Source organism: Ranitomeya imitator, chromosome 6 (assembly GCF_032444005.1).
Source record: "Ranitomeya imitator isolate aRanImi1 chromosome 6, aRanImi1.pri, whole genome shotgun sequence".
Lineage (NCBI taxonomy): Eukaryota > Metazoa > Chordata > Amphibia > Anura > Dendrobatidae > Ranitomeya > Ranitomeya imitator.
In genome coordinates, this window is record NC_091287.1 from 377,484,522 (window position 1) to 377,503,536 (window position 19,015).

The 19,015-nt window shown below is 45.2% G+C and overlaps 1 protein-coding gene across 1 annotated transcript in view; it reads right to left on the reverse strand.

Moving 5' to 3' along the window:
• The window catches only part of IMPA2 (inositol monophosphatase 2), a 37,396-nt gene extending 24,759 nt beyond the window's left edge, over positions 1 to 12,637 (reverse strand). Inside the window, exons 1-3 of the mRNA XM_069731022.1 lie at positions 12,250 to 12,637; positions 3,712 to 3,845; positions 1,246 to 1,350 (exon numbers count right to left, since the gene is read on the reverse strand). Coding sequence (XP_069587123.1) covers positions 1,246 to 1,350; positions 3,712 to 3,845; positions 12,250 to 12,414 — 404 coding nt within the window. The 5' untranslated portion in view covers positions 12,415 to 12,637. The remainder of the gene's footprint in view (positions 1 to 1,245; positions 1,351 to 3,711; positions 3,846 to 12,249) is intronic.
• Positions 12,638 to 19,015: the final 6,378 nt, after the last annotated feature.

Here is a 19,015-nt window from a genome sequence, read left to right on the forward strand (position 1 = left end):
GGTTGTGTCATCTTGGTAAGTAAAATTACAAAGTGTCTGTAAAACAAGCAAGTTTGCAATGTGCCTCCTCTTTGGAATCCACTGTTCTCAAGAATTTTAATTCTATAGTTTACTGCACATTGCAATAGTGGCCAGAAACCTAGGCAATCTAACTGCGGCCTCTGAGGCTGGGAGTACAGGGCTGACAACAAGCTCTTTGCTATAGAGCTTGTAAGTGCTGCTCTGAATCTGGTCAGATTGCAGCATTTCGCCAGCTTCAGTCTCTCTGTGCTTATTCCAGGCTGCAGAGATAAGTTGCCCCTGCTCCCAGCATGGGAGAATGCACAGTTCTGCAACTTAAGTTCTGTATATAGGAGGGTCTTTCTTTTTTATTAAATATATTCTTAAAAAGGGGAACTTCTCTAATAGTTACAGTGAGGATAAGTCCCCCTTTTTAAGATTATATTTAACAAAAGTTTTGTATATAGTAGGAGGGTCTTTTTAAGTTGTGTAATTATTAGGACCTTAGTTTATCTATATATGTTTTCTTCAGAATGAACAGTACTGGGCAGTGGGTTTGCCATGCTGCTGGTCTTAACTGTCAGTCATCAGGAGGCACTGCAACCAGCAAGCAGGGGAGTGGTGTGCCCTGAAGACTAATACAGAAAAGAACCTTGTAAGATACTACAGTCAGGCCCAATACTTACTGTTAGGCAGTCACTTAATGCTGCAAGTTGAATGCTGTAAACCCATCTTCAAATACAATTAAAGCAATAAGCGTTCAAAATTAAAATGCATAAAAAATTTTTTTGTGGAAATAGGAGTCATTGTTTGTGACAGAACTTTGTATGAACCCTACAATAAGTTCCAAACAGTTGAAAAAAAATAAAATAAATATTATTATTATTATTATTATTATATGCAAACATGTTACTTTGTGCCATGCCCCCCAGACACATACCAAACCTTCAATGTAGAAAACAAAAAAAATGGAGGCAGCACACCAGTTAAAGATGAAAAAAAAGTGCGACGTTTCGGCTATGTTAGAAGCTATTATCCATAGGAACAAGCACAAAACTTCCCAACTGCTGGACATTCAAGTTCTGAGACCCCCACTGATTTTGAGAACGGCCCTCTGCAGAGCCCTGTCACAATGGTGCACATGCACCTCCACCCACTCCTAGGGGACTGCCAGAAATGGCGAAGTGCTGTACTCACAACAAACACGAGTAGGAATCCTAAGTAGTAATCTCCATGAATTTATACCTGTGTACAAAGTTGCAGGTTCCATCTATGGGGTCAATAATCCATGTTGGGCTCTCCGTTAAAACACATTTGGAACCTGCGGAGGTAGATTCTTCACCAATAAATCTAGACATTGGAGATAAAAATAAATAAACGACTTTAGCATGTTCAATCACAATATTAGGTTTTGCTACCAGGAGTTAATGCTATTGGTGCAGTTGAATCTTTCATTTTCTGCATAAAAAGGTCTGTAGACAGTATATCAGATTTTGTAATTTTTAATATTAAAATTTGTAGAAGGTCACTGCGCTAAAAGTAGATGAATGAATGAAAAGAAAGTATTTCCCTTTAATACTCTCTCTCTCTATCGGTTGCTGATATATGGCCAATCAATATAGGTGTGCTGGTTACTGATAGATAACCAATCAGTGTTAATAGTCGTACAACAGGGAAACATTAACACAAATTCCAGGCATATGCAATACACAAAAGAATCTTACTTTCAGATGTTATGTCGCTGAGTTTTCGGTGCTGTGTATTCTCTGCCTCGAAGTATGCCGGCAAAGAAGGTCAGTAGCCCGATTCCAAATGAACAGAAGCAGCTAGTATTTTGAGAAAGCTTAATATGTGCACCTGTTCATGAATATTTTCCCAGCCTCGAGGTCATATGAGGACATCCAGCAGAGGGCGCATCACCGCGACTGAAGGTAACTACAGGTCATTGACCTACATTCCATTCATTCCCCGGCATTTTACAGGCACAAGCACAGCTGCATTATAGCAGAGCTCCTGCCTGTAAAATAGTTTAACCCCTTCAGATGGATTTACATCGTGGGACATATCGACGGAAGGTATGAGTTCTTGTTGGTTTTTTATTTTTAATTTGTTACAGGTCGAGGGTCTTCAGGTGGATTCAGAGTGGAATAAAATATTACAACAACCTGTGTGTTTATTTCATTAAAATACTTTGCAATATTGTGTGTTTTTAACCATTTCATGCTATTGGATTAATAATGGATAGGTGTCATAATTGACGCCTCTCCATTATTAATCTGGCTTAATGTCACCTTACAGTAGCAAGGTGACATTAACCCTTCATTACCCCATATCCCACCGCTACACGGGAGTGGGAAGAGAGTGGCCAAGTACCAGAATAGGCGCATCTTCCAGAAGTGCCTTTTCTGGGGTGGCTGGGGGCAGATGTTTTTAGCCAGGGGGGGTGGGGGGGGGGGCAATAACCATGGACCCTCTCCAGGCTATTAATATCTGCCCTCAGTCACTGGCTTTACTACTCTGGCGGAGAAAATTGCGCGGGATCCCACGCCAATTTTTTCTGCCATTTAACCCTTTAATTTAATAGCTAGACAGCCCAAATTTTGCACATACACACTACTAACATTAGTAGTGTGGACTATGCAAAAAAAAAAAAAAAAATGGGGATATGACATGGTTTACTGTATGTAAACCATGTCTCATATCATGTCGGGTTTAGGAAGGAGATAGCTTAATAGCTATCTCGCGCTGGATGACATTATATATATATATATATATATATATATATATATATATATATATATATATACATATACACACACACACGTCTATGGTTTTTGGAGCACATGTATGTCGGTTTTGCAAGCCTGCGAGAAAATCTCGCTGTACGGATGCCATACGGAGGATGCCATGCGCAAAATACGCTGACACACCCTGCCTACGGAGGAGATACGGACCACTATTTTGGGGACTTTTCTGTGTATTACGGCCGTAAATTAGGGACCGTATTTTTATACGCTGAATGTGACGCCGGCCAAAAGCTTCCTCAGACTGGTGTACATAGATTTGGACCCAGTCCTTTTGTCTGCCCTTATTCAGACACTGAGGTCAACTCTGACACATGGTAAGGTTTTTAATATTAGACAGTAGGACCATCCTGATCAGGCTGACATGTGCCCGGAAAGGTACGGGCTCCGGAGTCAGGGGGGAGTCTGACATCGGCGTACTGTTATGCCCGATGTCGGAAAGGGGTTAAACGCTTAGGAAGCCTTTGCAGGTGTTTTTTGTTATTCTAATTTACTGAGATAATGACTTTTGGGTTTTCATTGGCTGTAAGCCATAATCATCAACATTAACAGAGAAACATGTGAAATAGATCACTCTGTTTGTAGTGACTATATAATGTACGAGTTTCACTTTTTGTACTGAAGAACTGAAACAGATTAACTTTTTGATGATATTCTAATTTTGTGAGAAGCACCTGTAGATCGATTTATCACTTACTGCTATATTTTATCGTTTTATTATTTTGGGGTGGAGTACCATTTTATTTTTACGCCTCAATTTCCCTGCAGTGAAGAAAACCCAATCTTTGATAATGGAGTTGTTGGATCTGGTGAAATTGAGCAGCTTTCTCACATGACCTCCTTCTCAGCTGATGCCAGAAGACCTCAGACAACCCTTGTAGGCCCATCATTCTTTTTAATAATTCACCTGTGAGAAGGAAACTTTTCCCTCAGAGCAGAAATGATTAACTCTTCGACATAATGGTCGGTTTCTGTCACCAGGTCCACCACTGAGGTTTTAGTAGACACCCTCTTTTCTTCTGTTAGAGCTTTTCTGACCACCTGCCAAGAAAACAAAGCTTCTGTAAGTAATTGTATTTCCACTGTATGAACGTGCAGAAACAAAATAAGCCATGCACAAGTACACCTTTATAGCTTGCATGCTAGAACATGTAGAATGGGCTCACATAGGTTTCTAACAGTTAGCAACCAGCGTTTAGCAATGTATTGCTCCATACATTAGAGATGAAAGAGTTTCAGAGTAACCACTCAGGAAATACTTGCAAAACAATTAAATTAATATACAAGATGCTGAATCTTAAACACATCTCAGTTTAGGCTGTGTGCACACGATGCAGATTTAGTGCAGAACTGCAGTGTTTTTTTCTGCGCAGAAACGCTGCAGAACTGCACTGTGATTTACAGTACAATGTAAATCAATGTGAAATAAAAAAAGCTGTGCACATGGTGCAGGAAAATCTGCGCAGAAACGCTGCAGATTTCAAAGAAGTGCATGTCACTTCTTTTGTGCAGTTCTGCAGCGTTTCTGCACCCCTCCATTAATAGAAATCCGCAGTGGTAAAATCTGCACAAAAACTGCACAAAATCCGCATCAATTCCGCACTAAAAATGCATAAAAAACGCAGCTGCAGATTCTGCCAGGAGATGCAGATTTTGTGCAGAAAATTCTGCACCTCTTTTCTTACGTGTGCACATAGCCTTGGCGTCTCCATTTTTCAGGATCTGGTGCTGTGTTGAGGGTTTATTTTTTTTGCATGTCGAGCTGATACTTTTAATTATATCATCTTGGTGTGGATACGATCTTTTGATCCCTCTTTATGGCACTTTAATGCAATGTTGCGGCGACAAAAAAAACCTAATTCTTGCGTTTTTACTTTTTTTTCGCTATGCCATTAACCGATAAGATTATATTTTTATATCTTGATAGATCAGGCGATTCTGTATGGGGCGATAGCAAATGTGTTTTTTTTTTTTTTTCTTTTGAATGGGGCAAATGGGTGATTTCAACTTTTTTTTTTCTTTTTTTTTTTTATGAAAATATACCGTAGTTAAAACTTTTTTTTTTTTTTTTTTAACTTTCACATTTTTTCAATAGTCTCCATGGGAGACTAGGAGCTGCGATCATTCGATCGCCTCTGCTGCACACAGGCGATGAACAGATCGCTTTTGTGTAGCAGAAATGCTCACTTGCAATGAGCGCAGACCGGTGAACGGCTCACATCGCAATCTGGCAATGACAACCACAGGGGTCTCCTGTCTCCCATGTTTAGAAGCGCGTTTTTTTCCACAGCATGTGCACTGCATTTTGTTTTTCATAGGTTTACACGGTACTGTAAACTCAGGGAAAACTGCTGCGGATCCGTAGCAAAATCTGCAACATGTGCACATACCTCATAGTGGCAGGTCAGTTTTAGCATTTGGTGAACATGGTAAAAAAAAAAAAAAAAAAAAAAACACAGTTGTAGCATTTTTCCAGTACACGATATGGTAAAACCAATGGTGTCGTTCAAAAGTGCAACTCGTCATGCAAAAATTTATGGCTCTGGGAAGAAGGGGAGAGAAAAACAAACGCAAAAACAAAAAAGGGCTGTGGCGTGAAGGGGTTAAGCCAAGTTCCCACGATAAGCATTTGATGTTGCATATTTTCTGCACCATTTCTGCACCTATTAGGCCCCTTTCAGGTCACGTGCACACGTTGCAGAAAGCGGTGCGGATTTTTCCAGACTGATTTCGGTAAATCTGCAGGTAAACCGCACCGATTTACCGTGATTTTTTTGTGGATTTTGTGCGGATTCCTATTATGGAGCAGGTGTAAACCGCTGCGGAATCAGCAGCAAAATCCGCAGCGTGTGCACATACCCTCACACATCAGTTTTTTGCCGTCAGTCACAATCCGTTGGCTCGAAGGATCCATCGCAGATTGTGAAAAACTGATGTGACAAATCCGTTTTTTTGACGGATCCGACTAGCGTACCTGGCTGATTGGATCTGAGCATGCTCAATAGTGTTGAGCATTCCGACACTGCAAATATCGGGTATCGCCGATAATCGTTGTATCGGAATTCCGATACCGAGATCCGATACTTTTGCGATATCGGATACCAGAATCGGAAGTTCCTATAGTGCAATTATGCAGTATAATGAAGTGTGGGCGGTGCGTGGGTGGAGACTGCGTCCCATCGGACGATGCCTGCTACACTGACAGTGATTGACACATTAGCCAATGATGGGACAGTAGTAGTCCCATCATCCGGCTAATGTGTTGAATGAAAAAAATACTCCATACATACTCCATCCATCCATACTACATACAGTACATTCATACATTACATACATATAGACATATAGTACATTAAACAGATTACATAATCACCATTACTTGTCATTTTGATCCCCGTAGCCAGTGTCAACCTGTAAAAAAGATGAAACAAACAAACAACCAATATACTACCTGTCGACAGAAATCCACGAGTGTCCCACGACGATCTCCCGTGGAGAGCAGCAGCATCAGATGATGCGACCGCTCTCCAAGGGCCCCAGAAACACAATGACGGGAGGAAGGTATTCCTCCGCCGCTGTAAAAAAAAAAAAATAGTCCCTAGTCTGACTTATGGCATTGCTGGGTGAGACATTTTCCCACGCAGCAATTGCCATAAAGCAAGAATTTGAACTTTAGTAACCTTAGTGATGCACTGTGTGTGCGTGTTTTATTAACCATTTCTTACTATTGGATTAATAATGGATAGGCGTCTTATTGACGCCTCTCCGTTATTAACCAGGCTTAATGTCACCTTACAATAGCAAGGCGACATTAACCCCTTATTACCCCATATCCCATCGCTACACGGGAGTGGGAAAAGGGAGGCCGGATTCATCATTTCACATCTCAGTTGCTGTTGCTGCTGTTCTCCACGGGAGATCGTCGTGGAACACTCGTGGATTTCTGCGGTCAGGGAGTATAATGGTTGTTTGTTATTTTAATATTTTTTACAGGTTGACACTGGCTTCGGGGAACAAAGTGACAAGTAATGGTGGGTCTGTATGGAGTCTATATGGAGTCTTTTTTTTTTTTTTTCATTCAACACATTAGTCGGATGATGGTACTACTACTGTCCCATCATTGGCTAATGTGTCAATCACTGTCAGCGTAGCAGGCATCGTCCGATGGGACTTATAGTCCAATCGGACGATGCCTGCACACACGAACAGAGCCCCGGCACACCGCATACAGCCCCTCTAGGCCCGCACAGAGCCCCGGTAGGCACGTACAGATCCCCGGCAGGCCCGCACAGACCCCGCCCGCACACACAAACACTCACAGTGTCCACCCACGCACCGCCCACACTCCTCCCCCCCCCTCCGGAACAGCTTATAGAAGGACAGAAAGGGATTATTTACGTTCCGATATTTGTATCCCATTGACTTGCATTGGTATCGGGTATTGGTATCAGCGATATCTGATATTTTTTGGATATCTGCCGATACAATCCAATACCGATACTTCTGGGTATCGGAAGGTATCGCTCAACACTAATGCTCAATTTAAAAAAAAAAACGGAATCTGTCGCCGGTTTCTGTCATTTGACGGATCCGGTGCTATAGGCTTCCATTCTAGCAAACGATGGACAGCAACGGATCCGACGTACACAAAAAAAAGTTACTTTGTCCGTTGTCTCCGGACAAACAATTTTCAACAGATCCGGCGAACGATGGATGAAACGTGAGGCCATCTGTCGCTAATACAAGTCTACAAGAAAAAAAAAACAAAAAAAACAGAACCGGTGGCATCAGTCGCCGGATCCGTTTTTTTTTTCAAAATTCGACGGATTGCGACTGATGGCAAAAAACTGATGTGTGAAAGGGGCCATTGCACAAAGACAATGACAGAGTGTGCAGCTATGTTTCTGTAGTACGAAAATAGCTTTTCTGCCAGGCAGCGGAAAGATACTGAGAATCTGTCAGACAACACTGCAAAAGCAAAATCATGTGTATTAGGCTATGTGCACACTTTGCAGATTCCACTGCGGATTTTTCCGCAGCGGAATTGCAAAATCCGCAGTGAAAACCCATCGCGGTTTTTACTGCGGATTTATCGCGGTTTTTACTGCGTTTTCTTCTGCGGATTTTCAACTGCAGTTTTCTATTGGAGCAGCTGAAAATCCGCAGAAAAGAAGTGACATGCTGCGGAATGTAATCCGCAGCGTTTCCGCGCGGATTTTTCTTCAGCATGTGCACAGCGTTTTTTGTTTCCCATAGGTTTACATTGAAATGTAAACTCATGGGAAACTGCTGCGGATCCGCAGCGGTCAAATCCGCTGCGGATCCTCAGCAAAATCCGCAAAGTGTGAATATAGCCTTAACGTAGTAACAAAGAAAAGCAACAGATAATATCCAGCAGCCTTAGTATTACATAGGTCTGTGCACCACAACGCTGGATACATATTACAGCAAAAAGCCACAATTGTGCTAACCTGTGGAAATTGTAAAGGCAAATGGTCCTGCATCCTAAACCAGTGTCTGGCAGTTTCATTGTGACCTTCGCTTCCTGGAGGACAACTGTTCAAGGTCAATGCATATCGCTACTATGGCGGCAGACATAAGTGTTCAATCAATTATATGGGTCAGGATGTAATAAAAGCATCAAAAGGAAGATTCGGACAGTCCTATGCTACACTTCCTCCATGCCAGACAGACATCATATGCTACACTTCCCGCATGCCAGCACCCATTGATATAAAGAGTTCATTACTAAGCAATGGCATTTTTATGGCTTATTGCTGCGTGACTGTGCCACCCGATGCCCAATGCCTTAATTATCCCTATCACTATGGGTGATAAATGTTTAGGACAAGTTAGTATGCACTATTTTTGCCACAAAAAAGGACTTTTTTAATAACTTCTCTTTTTTAAAATATCTGTTGATTCATTATTTTACTATTGGACCATTGGTTTGCTGGGAACATATGATCTGTGCTTTCCTGCGGTCCCCATATACAGATGACTAAGGGTACCGTCACACTATACGATTTACCTACGATCACGACCAGCGATATGACCTGGCCGTGATCGTAGGTAAATCGTAGTGTGGTCGCTGGGGAGCTGTCACACAGACAGCTCTCCAGCGACCAACGATGCCGAGGTCCCTGGGTAACCAGGGTAAACATCGGGTAACTAAGCGCAGGACCGCGCTTAGTAACCCGATGTTTACCCTGGTTACAAGCGTTAAACTAAAAAAAAAAAAAAAACAGCACATACTTACATTCTGGTGTCCGTCAGGTCCCTTGCAGTCTGGTTCCCGCACTCAGTGACTGCCGGCCGTAAAGTGAAAGTGAAAGCACAGCCGCTGTGCTCTGCTTTCACTTTACGGCCGGCAGTCACAGTGCGGGAATCAGACGGCAAGGGACCTGACGGACACCAGAATGTAAGTATGTGCTGTTTGTTTTTTTTTTAGTTTAACGCTTGTAACCAGGGTAAACATCGGGTAACTAAGCGCGGTCCTGCGCTTAGTTACCCGATGTTTACCCTGGTTACAAGCGAACGCATCGCTGGATCGCATCGCTAGATCGCTAGATCGGTGTCACACACACCGATCTAGCGATGACAGCGGGAGATCCAGCGATGAAAGAAAGTTCTAAACGATCTGCTACGACGTACGATTCTCAGCAGGATCCCTGATCGCTGCTGCGTGTCAGACACAGCGATATCGTAACGATATCGCTGGAACGTCACGAATCGTACCGTCGTAGCGATCGAAATGTTATAGTGTGACGGTACCCTAATAGTAGACTGCATCTTCTACACCTGCCTCCCAGCCCCCTCAACAAAGGGGCATGTGATGGCATTACTGAGGTCATGGGGTTCCTTAGCAATAACAGAATACAGAAGGAGTGCTTCAGCTTTCAGGAACACAGGGGCTCAAAATAGGCCAATATTCGGCTTGTTTGTGCCAGAACAAATTATTTTAGTTCCTAGTCACGTACACAATGTAGTCCTGCCATCAGCACCCTGAAACATACTTGTAGGATACCACTGAGTTGCATTTGGGTGCTAATGAAGGCCAGGTCGGTGGCTGGGCTTCATAGGAAACAGTCATATTGTCTACAAACTACAATACTGTGGAAAAGCAGCAGATGGAACAAAAACAAACAAAAAAAAAAATTTACAGGTTCAGTTCCACTAATGAGATATTTAAAGAAAAAACACTTGAATGACCCCTTTTTTTTTATAAAAATATAGAACTAAAATCAATATTTGGTATGGCCACGTTTGCAAAAAGTCCAGGTTAAACAGAAGATTAAGCTACATGGTAAAGGAATAATGCTCGAAATTCCAGAATTGCCATTTTTTTCAATTACCGTACTTCACCTAAATATAAAAAAAAAAGCAATAAAGCAATGAAAAGGTTGCATGTACTTCAGAATAGCATCAATAAAAATGTCGGGTCCACACGCAAAAAAAACAAACAAACCCCCACGCAACTAGAAAGGAATAAATAAGAACATTACTTGTCTCAGAAAATAGCCACACATTTTGCTGTAGGTAATTTCTACCAATCTGTCATAAAAAATAAAAGCCAAAAAACAATGACAGAATGGTGATTTCTTTGTACATTTCACCACAAATGGATTTTTTTTTAGTACATGATATGGTAAAAGGAATGGAGCAATCCCTCATATGGCTATCTGGACAGAACAATAACTAAAATTATGTCCCTTAGAAGAAGAAGGGGCAGAAAAAAAAGAAAAGTTAAAAAAAAAAAAAAACAGTTGTGAAGGAGCTAAAGACCCGTTAGGCTACTTTCACACTAGCGTCGGGCTCGGCCCGTCGCAGTGCGTCGGGCTGAGGTTACCGACGCTAGCAGTGAATGCGCCAACCAACGGGGGCAGCGGATGCATTTTTCCAGCGCATCCGCTGCCCCATTGTGAGTTGTGGGGAGGAGTTCCGGCCGCGCATGCGCGGTCGGAAATGGCGGACCGTCGGAAGCAAAAAATGTTACATGTAACGTTTTTTGCTCCCGGCGGTCCGCCACAACACGGCGCAACCGTCGCATGACGGTTGCAATGCGTCGCTAATGTTAGTCTATGGGGCAAAAACGCATCCTGCAGACAACTTTGCAGGATGCGTTTTTTTCCCATAAACGACGCATTGCGACGTATTGAAAAAAACGCTAGTGTGAAAGTAGCCTTAGTTCTCCTGACATGTGGGGTTTAGTTCAGACCTGTCGTTTCCATGCAGTAATGCTGGAGCTGTTACTCTTATGCCCCCATTCCCACTGTATACAGAGGGTGAGGCTGTGTGCACACGCTGCGGATCTGCAGCTGTTTTCCATGAGTTTACAGTGCCATGTAAACCTATGGAAAACAAAATCCGCAGTGCACAAGCTGCGGAAAAAAAACGTGAGGAAACGTAGCGTTGTTTATTCCGCCGCATGTCAATTCTTTGTGCGGATTCCGCTGCTGTTTACACCTGCTCAATAATAGGAATCCGCACAAAAACCGCTGTAATTCCACAGTAAATCAGCAGTGCGGTTTACCTGCGGATTTACAAAACCAGGTGCGGAAAAATCTGCAGACATCCCACCTACGTGTGCACATACCCTGAGGCCTAGAAGCCACAATGGTGCCCCGCGAGGTGTGCACGACGTCTACAGCAGGCGGATGCGCCTGGAAATCTGAACGAAGTGCCGTAACAAAGCAGGCGCTGCGCAGCAATGCAGCGACCAGACTGCTGTGCACACCTCGGCCTGGCGTCACGTCTCACACACCGTGCAGCAGATAGGCTACGTTCACATTAACGTCGCGTCGCTGTTGCGTCGGCGACGCAGCAGCGACGCGCCCCTATGTTTAACATAGGGAACGCGTGCGTCTTTTTGCACGCGTTTTCCGACACGTGCGTCGTTTTAGACGCTAGCGTCGGACGCAAGAAAACGCTACAAGTTGCATTTTTCTTGCGTCCGATTTCGTCAAAAAACGACGCACGCGTCGCAAAACGCGCGCGTTTTTCCGTGCGTCGCGTCGCCGACGCAAGGCGGCGCAACGCTAGTGTGAACGTAGCTATAGAAGGACGCGTTCACACTGCAGGCGGCTTCTAAGTTATAGCTATAGCGAAGGCCATCTTTACCCAATATGGAGGCGCCCTGGCACACACCTGCTACAAGGGCCTATTGGTCACTGCCCCATGGCAGACAAGGGAGCCAAGTCTGAACAGAGCCAACACCGGGCTGCACCTTGTCCTCCATTTTCAGCAGCTAATAAAGCAACCGAAATAGAAAAATGCCAGAAGAGCCAATGGCTGAGCCGTGCTGACAGGACTGCTGGGACCTGTGCTCCTTCCCAGGCAGGAGACAATGCCGGGCACTATGACAACTCTTCCGGCCTCATCTCACAGGGATGAGGAGGACATTTTGGTGCAGCCTGCTGGATGATGGGGGCAGTAGTCCGCTCACCTGGCCGGCCCGGAGCGCCAGCTGCACGGCGGTGTCCATGCACTCCTTCCAGGGGTCCCCGTGCCCCTCGCAGCACTGCCCCGCACACTGAGCCGCGCTCCTGCCGCCCCCCTGTTCCTGCAGACGGTGCTGCCGCTGGTTCCCGGCTCCTTCACACGCCTTCATGTCTGCTCTCCTCACTCTGACGGCTCTGAACACTGCTCGGTAATGGCAGCCGCTCTCACGGCCGGAGCTCGCAGTGGTGACTGAGCGGGGCAGCAGCTGTCATGGGGCTGAGCGTTATCCTTATTATCAGCCTCTCCTCCCCCTCCTAGTTGCCTGCAGTGCTCATCCTCAGCAGCAGCAGCGCGCGGATCCTCCCGCTTGCCCGAGACCGCCCTCCTGCGCCGCCATGTAACAGCGCCCCCTAGCGCGTCCAGCTGTCTCTCCGGGTCATGGAATGGTCGTCTAAGGGCAGGTCACGGGCACGCAGAGGCCTTACCCGATCCGCCAATCAAACTGCAGCTTTGTTTGCCAAGCGCAGAGACTACCAAATGAAGGGAGTGATCCGACTGGTTCTTCTGCTTCAGCTTTTTTTCACAACAGATTTTATAACTGTCTTCTGTGTGAATGTACAAACAGGGTGGCAGGTTAATAAAGGCAGGCGCCCCCTGCAGTTCAGCCTTAGTAGTGTGCTCATGGCGTGTCTTGAAGCATTTGAAAACGCCTTTAGGCCATGTTCACACGTTGCGGATTTTACCGCGGAACTGCAGCGATTTTGCCGCTGCGAGTCCGCTGCAGTTTCCATTGCGTTTACATTTACATGGAAACCAATGGAAACCGCAAACCGCTGTGCACATGCTGCGGGAAAAACCGCGCAGAAACGCAGCAGTTAAAAACCCGCAGCATGTCACTTCTTTGTGCAGAATCGCAGCGATTCTGCACCCATAGAAATGCATTGATCCGCTTACTTCCCGCATGGGGCTGTGCCCACCATGCGGGAAGTAATGCGGATAATGTGCGGGTTATACCCGGGGTGGAGGAGAGGAGACTCTCCTCCAGGCCCCGGGAACCATATTTGAGTAAGAAAAAAAAAAAATTAAAATAAAAAATAATTATATACTCACCTCTGAAGTCTCAGCGCTGCACGCGGCCGTCCGGTCTCAGGTTTGCTATGCGACCAGGACCTGCGGTGACGTCGCGCTCACATGACCGTAACGTCACGAAGGTCCTGGTCGCACAGCATCTTTGGAACCGGACCGCCGCCTGCAGCACCGAGGAGATCGGGACGTCAGAGGGTGAGTATATCATTATGATTTTATTATTTTTAACATTACTATTGATGCTGCATATGCAGCATCAATAGTAGGGGTAAAATCCCGCAGCGGAACCCGCAGGACAAACCGCGATAAATCTGCAGGGATAACCGCAGCGGTTTTGCCCTGCAGATTTATCAAATCCGCTGCGGAAGAACCCGCAGGGACAGTACCAGAGGCGTAGCTAGAGCTTTTGCCGCCCGGGGCTGTTCCCGAGTTTGGCGCCCCCCCCCCCCCCAGCTCAATACACACAAAGGTTACCAAAAATGGTTTTCCTGTTTTGTAGAACTTAAACTGGGCCTAATGGTGTCACCCCCACATGCCACACCTGTGACTTAATACCACCACACCATGACCAGGCCACATAGTGACCGAATAATACTACATACAAGGGACAAATACCACCGCACCATTTCCAGACCACATATTACCACCACATAGTGACTGAATACTACAATACTGATCAGTAATAAAAAAAAAAACACAATACTATCACCATAAGTGCCAGTATTCACAGGAGATCTGTACTTAGTATGCAGTGTCTGTGTAGAGGTAATACAGAGATCACTGGTGACATTATACACAGGACCTCTATATAGTATACAGTGTATAGTGTCAGTGTATAGGTAACACTGACTCACCAGTGACGTCTCTAGGTGAAGTCCTTCATCTTTCATCCAGCACAGACCGCCATCATTCCTTCCAGCCAGGACTCGTTTCTGCAGGAAATAACACAGTTATCTCGAGCTCCGCTTGCAGAACACATTACTTAATTTTTCACAACTTCTACATTACACCACATGAAGAAAAAAAGGTGATATAGTGTCACTCTGCACAGTAACAGGACCGCCCCCCCCATTTAAAACAGTATACTCAAAAAATAAAATAAATACATCACTGCAGTAACAATATCCCTTAATTATCCCCTATGGTAATAATATTCCCCACCCTGGCCCCGTTTATCTCATTCCTGGCTCCAGCCATATGTTGTCGTATCCTGCCCTCATGAGTATCCATTCTACCCCATATGATCTCCCCATCCTGCCCCACCAGCCTCCATCGTATCCGTCCTGCCCCATGATCCAATCCTGCCCCGTGTCTCCAATCATGCCCCGTATCTACATTCTGCCCATGCCTCAAGTCCTGCCCCCAGTGTGTCCAGCATATTACCCCCATGTTGTCCAGCAATCTGCCCCAGTGTGTCCAGCATATTACCCCCATGTTGTCCAGCAATCTGCCCCAGTGTGTCCAGCATATTACCCCCAGTGTGTCCAGCAATCTGCCCCAGTATGTCCAGCATATTACCCCCAGTGTGTCCAGCAATCTGCCCTCAGTGTGTCCAGCAATCTGCCCCAGTGTCCAGCCTTTCCCCAGTGTGTCCAGCAGTCTGCCCCAGTGTGTCCAGCATATTACCCCCAGTGTCCAGCATTGCCCCAGTGTGTCCAGTATATTACCCCCAGTGTGTCCAGCAATCTGCCCCAGTGTCCAGCATTGCCCCAGTGTGTCCAGAAGTCTGCCCCAGGGTCTCCAGCATTGCCTCAATGTGTCCAGAAATCTGCCCCAGGGTCTCCAGTATTGCCCCAGTGTGTCCAGCAATCTGCCCCAGGGTCTCCAGTATTGCCCCAGTGTGTCCAGCATTCTGCCCCATAGTCTCCTGTACTGCCCCAGTGTGTCCAGCATTCTGCCCCATGGTCTCCAGTATTGCCCCAGTGTGTCCAGCAATCTGCCCCATGGTCTCCTGTATTGCCCCAGTGTGTCCAGCATTCTGCCCCATGGTCTCCAGTATTGCCCCGGTGTGTCCAGCAATCTGCCCCATGGTCTCCAGTATTGCCCCAGTATGTCCAGAAGTCTGCCCCAGGGTCTCCAGCATTGCCTCAATGTGTCCTGAGATCTGCCCCATGGTCTCCAGTATTCAGTGTGTCCAGCATTCTGCCCCATAGTCTCCTGTACTGCCCCAGTGTGTCCAGCATTCTGCCCCATGGTCTCCAGTATTCAGTGTGTCCAGCAATCTGCCCCATGGTCTCCAGTATTGCCCCAGTGTGTCCAGCATTCTGCCCCATGGTCTCCAGTATTGCCCCAGTGTGTCCAGCATTCTGCCCCATGGTCTCCAGTATTGCCCCAGTGTGTCCAGCAATCTGCCCCATAGTCTCCTGTATTGCCCCAGTGTGTCCAGCAATCTGCCCCATGGTCTCCTGTATTGCCCCAGTGTGTCCAGCAATCTGCCCCATGGTCTCCTGTATTGCCCCAGTGTGTCCAGCAATCTGCCCCATGGTCTCCAGTATTGCCCCAGTGTGTCCAGCATTCTGCCCCATAGTCTCCTGTATTGCCCCAGTGTGTCCAGCAATCTGCCCCATGGTCTCCTGTATTGCCCCAGTGTGTCCAGCAATCTGCCCCATAGTCTCCTGTATACAGTCAGAAATAAAGAAAAAAAAAAAAAAAGTAAAATCCTCACCTCTCCCGTTCCCAGCGCAGGTCCGGTGCAGTCAGCGTCTCTCCGGCTCTGCGACGCTCAGGACAGAGAGGCAGAGCGGCGCGCACAGTAGTGACGTCATCGCGCCCTCTGCTCTGAGACGTCGCAGAGTCAGAGGACGCTGAAGCCGCAGGAACCAGGAGAGGTGAGTATTAGAGCGGGGGGCGGGGGCGGGGGCGGGACCCGGGGGTGGGGGGAGCTGGCCCTGGTCGTGGCGGCGGACGGCGCCGCCCGAAGATTTAAAGGGGCGTCTTTTTTTTTTTTTTTTTTTTTTTTTTTATCTTCTTCTCCTGCAGCGCCGGCCGCCCCCAGCATTGTGCCGCCCGGGGCAGACCGCCCCCCCCGCACCCCCCTTCCTACGCCACTGGACAGGACGCAACGTGTGAACATAGCCTTAGAGTGAGTTTTTGGAGAAGTTTTTCTTTTCCTGTAATGGTTCTGGGAGTTTTTTTCATGGTGTTTTTTTTTTCATCTTTTCCATTGAACAGTGCCCAGTTTGGAGAGGTGACTAGGGATGGGCGGACCGGTGGAAGTCCGGGTTCTGGTACCTCACTCTTGGTCCCCAAGCCCTTATTGCACATTAGGCTGGCGTCACACTTGCGAGTTTTACGGACGTAAGAGCGCAGAAACTATGTCCGTAAAACTCGCAAAACATACGGCACAATTATTCTCTATGCCCCTGCTCCTATCTGCCGTATTAAACTGATCAGTATTATACGGCTTTCTACGGCCGTAGAAAATCGCAGCATGCTGCGTTTGTCACCGTATTGCACAAATAAAACGTCAATGAAAGTCTATGGAAACCCCAAAAATACAGATCACACACGGACCAGCAGTGTGACTTGCGAGGAATACGCAGCGCTGTTAGAGAGAAAAGCCGGTAATTCAGCGCGGTGTACAGTAAAATCACACTGACAGCTTACAGTAGAATAGGTAGAATAAATGTGTACACATAGAATAGGTATATATATATATATATATATATATATGTCAGTAAGACACATATATATATATATATATATATATTATTATTATTATTATTTCATCCAGCGCGATATAGCAGAAAGCCGGTAATTCAATTACCGGCTTTTGCTATCTCCTTCCTAAAGCCCGACATGATATGAGACATGGTTTACATGCAGTAAACCATCTCATATCACCATTTTTTTGGCATATTCCACACTACTAATGTCAGTAGTGTGTCTATGCAAAATTTGGCCTTTCTAGCTATTAAATTAAAGGGTTAAATGGCGGAAAAAATTGGCGTGGGCTCCCGCACAATTTTCTCCGCCAGAGTAGTAAAGCCAGTGACTGAGGGCAGATATTAATAGCCTGGAGAGGGTCCATGGTTATTGCCCCCCCCCCCGGCTAAAAACACCTGCCCCCAGCCACCCCAGAAAAGGCACATCTGGAAGATGCGCCTATTCTGGCACTTGGCCACTCTCTTCCCATTCCTGTGTAGCGGAGGGATATGGGGTAATGGAGGGTTAATGCCACCTTGCTATTGTAAGGTGACATTAAGCCTAATTAATAATGGAGAGGCGTCAATTATGACACCTATCCATTATTAATCCAATACTAGTAAAGGGTTAAAAAAACACACACACATTATTAAAAATTAATTTAATGAAAAAAATCACAAAGGTTGTTGTATTAATTTATTCTACTCTCAATCCACTCACTGAAGACCCTCGATCTGTAAATAAAAAAATAAAAATAAATCAACAATATACATACCTTCCGAGGATCTGTCACGTCCAACGATGTAAATCCATCTGAAGGGGTTAAAATATTTTGCAGCCACGAGCTCCGCTAATACAGCTGCTCATGTCTGCAAAACCCCGGAGAATGTAGGTAAAGTAGGTCATTGACCTATATTTACCTGCATTTGCGGTGAGGCGCCCTCTGCTGGTTGTTCCTAGATCGTGGGAACTTTCCTAGAAAGCTCCCTGGCTCGAGTTCATATGAGGACAACCAGCAGAGGGCGCCCTCTTATGATCTCGAGCCTGGGAGCTTTCTAGGAAAGTTCCCACGATCTAGGAACAGCCAGCAGAGGGCGCCTCACCGCAAATGAAGCTAAATATAGGTCAGTCGGGAACTCGAGTAAGATCTGTGGTGTAAGGAATGCCACGCTCGTCATGAATTTGACAAACAGGAGTATCCCGACCCTCTCTCGATCCATCTCCATCCTCTTTGTCATAGCTGGGTGAAAATAGCATGAGAACGCCATAAGTCATAACGCCTTGTGTTGCAACAAAGTTTTGCAACTTTTCAAAGCTTATCAAGACAGACTTCTTGCATAAAAGCATTGATGAGTTGGGTCCTTTAAGTAAATAATTTGTATGTTTAATATAGTGAATGTGGATAGGTAAATACATGTAATTTCATTCATTCTAGGCTTGGGGAGGGTCATACAATCTAGAGAATAATAGAGATAAATACATAAATATTTAGATTCTGTAAAAATATAATGTCATTTTGGAATATTGGAATAGAAATCATTTTCTGTCGCACACTACAAAGTAAGGAACCTGTGGCTTAATTTCTAGCATTATATCCCAACTATTAAGATCACATGAACAAAACCAGCAATTACCATCTGTTTTCACACAAAGCAGCATCCCGGTTAGTCTTAGTACTATATAAATCTTAGAAAACACTCAACATCTCATGAGGTCAAGACTTAACGTGGCATTGTTAATCGTATCAAAAGATTATACACCGCCACATTAAACCCCTGCTATGCATGTCTGGTCTTAGCCTAGGTTAGACTATAAACAAAATTAGTCAACTAAAAAAAAAGCTCATCATTTGGGATTGTTATAACCAGTCTTTAAGATGCAAAAAGATTTTTTTTTATCTATAAATACCGTATATAACATCAGAACATTTTCAATTAAATATACAGTACTTAGTTATTTGTAAAATGTGTTGCTGTTTTTTTTTATACGTATATCCATTTAAATATTTAGTAGTGCATTTCAGTTTTTATTGTGAACAC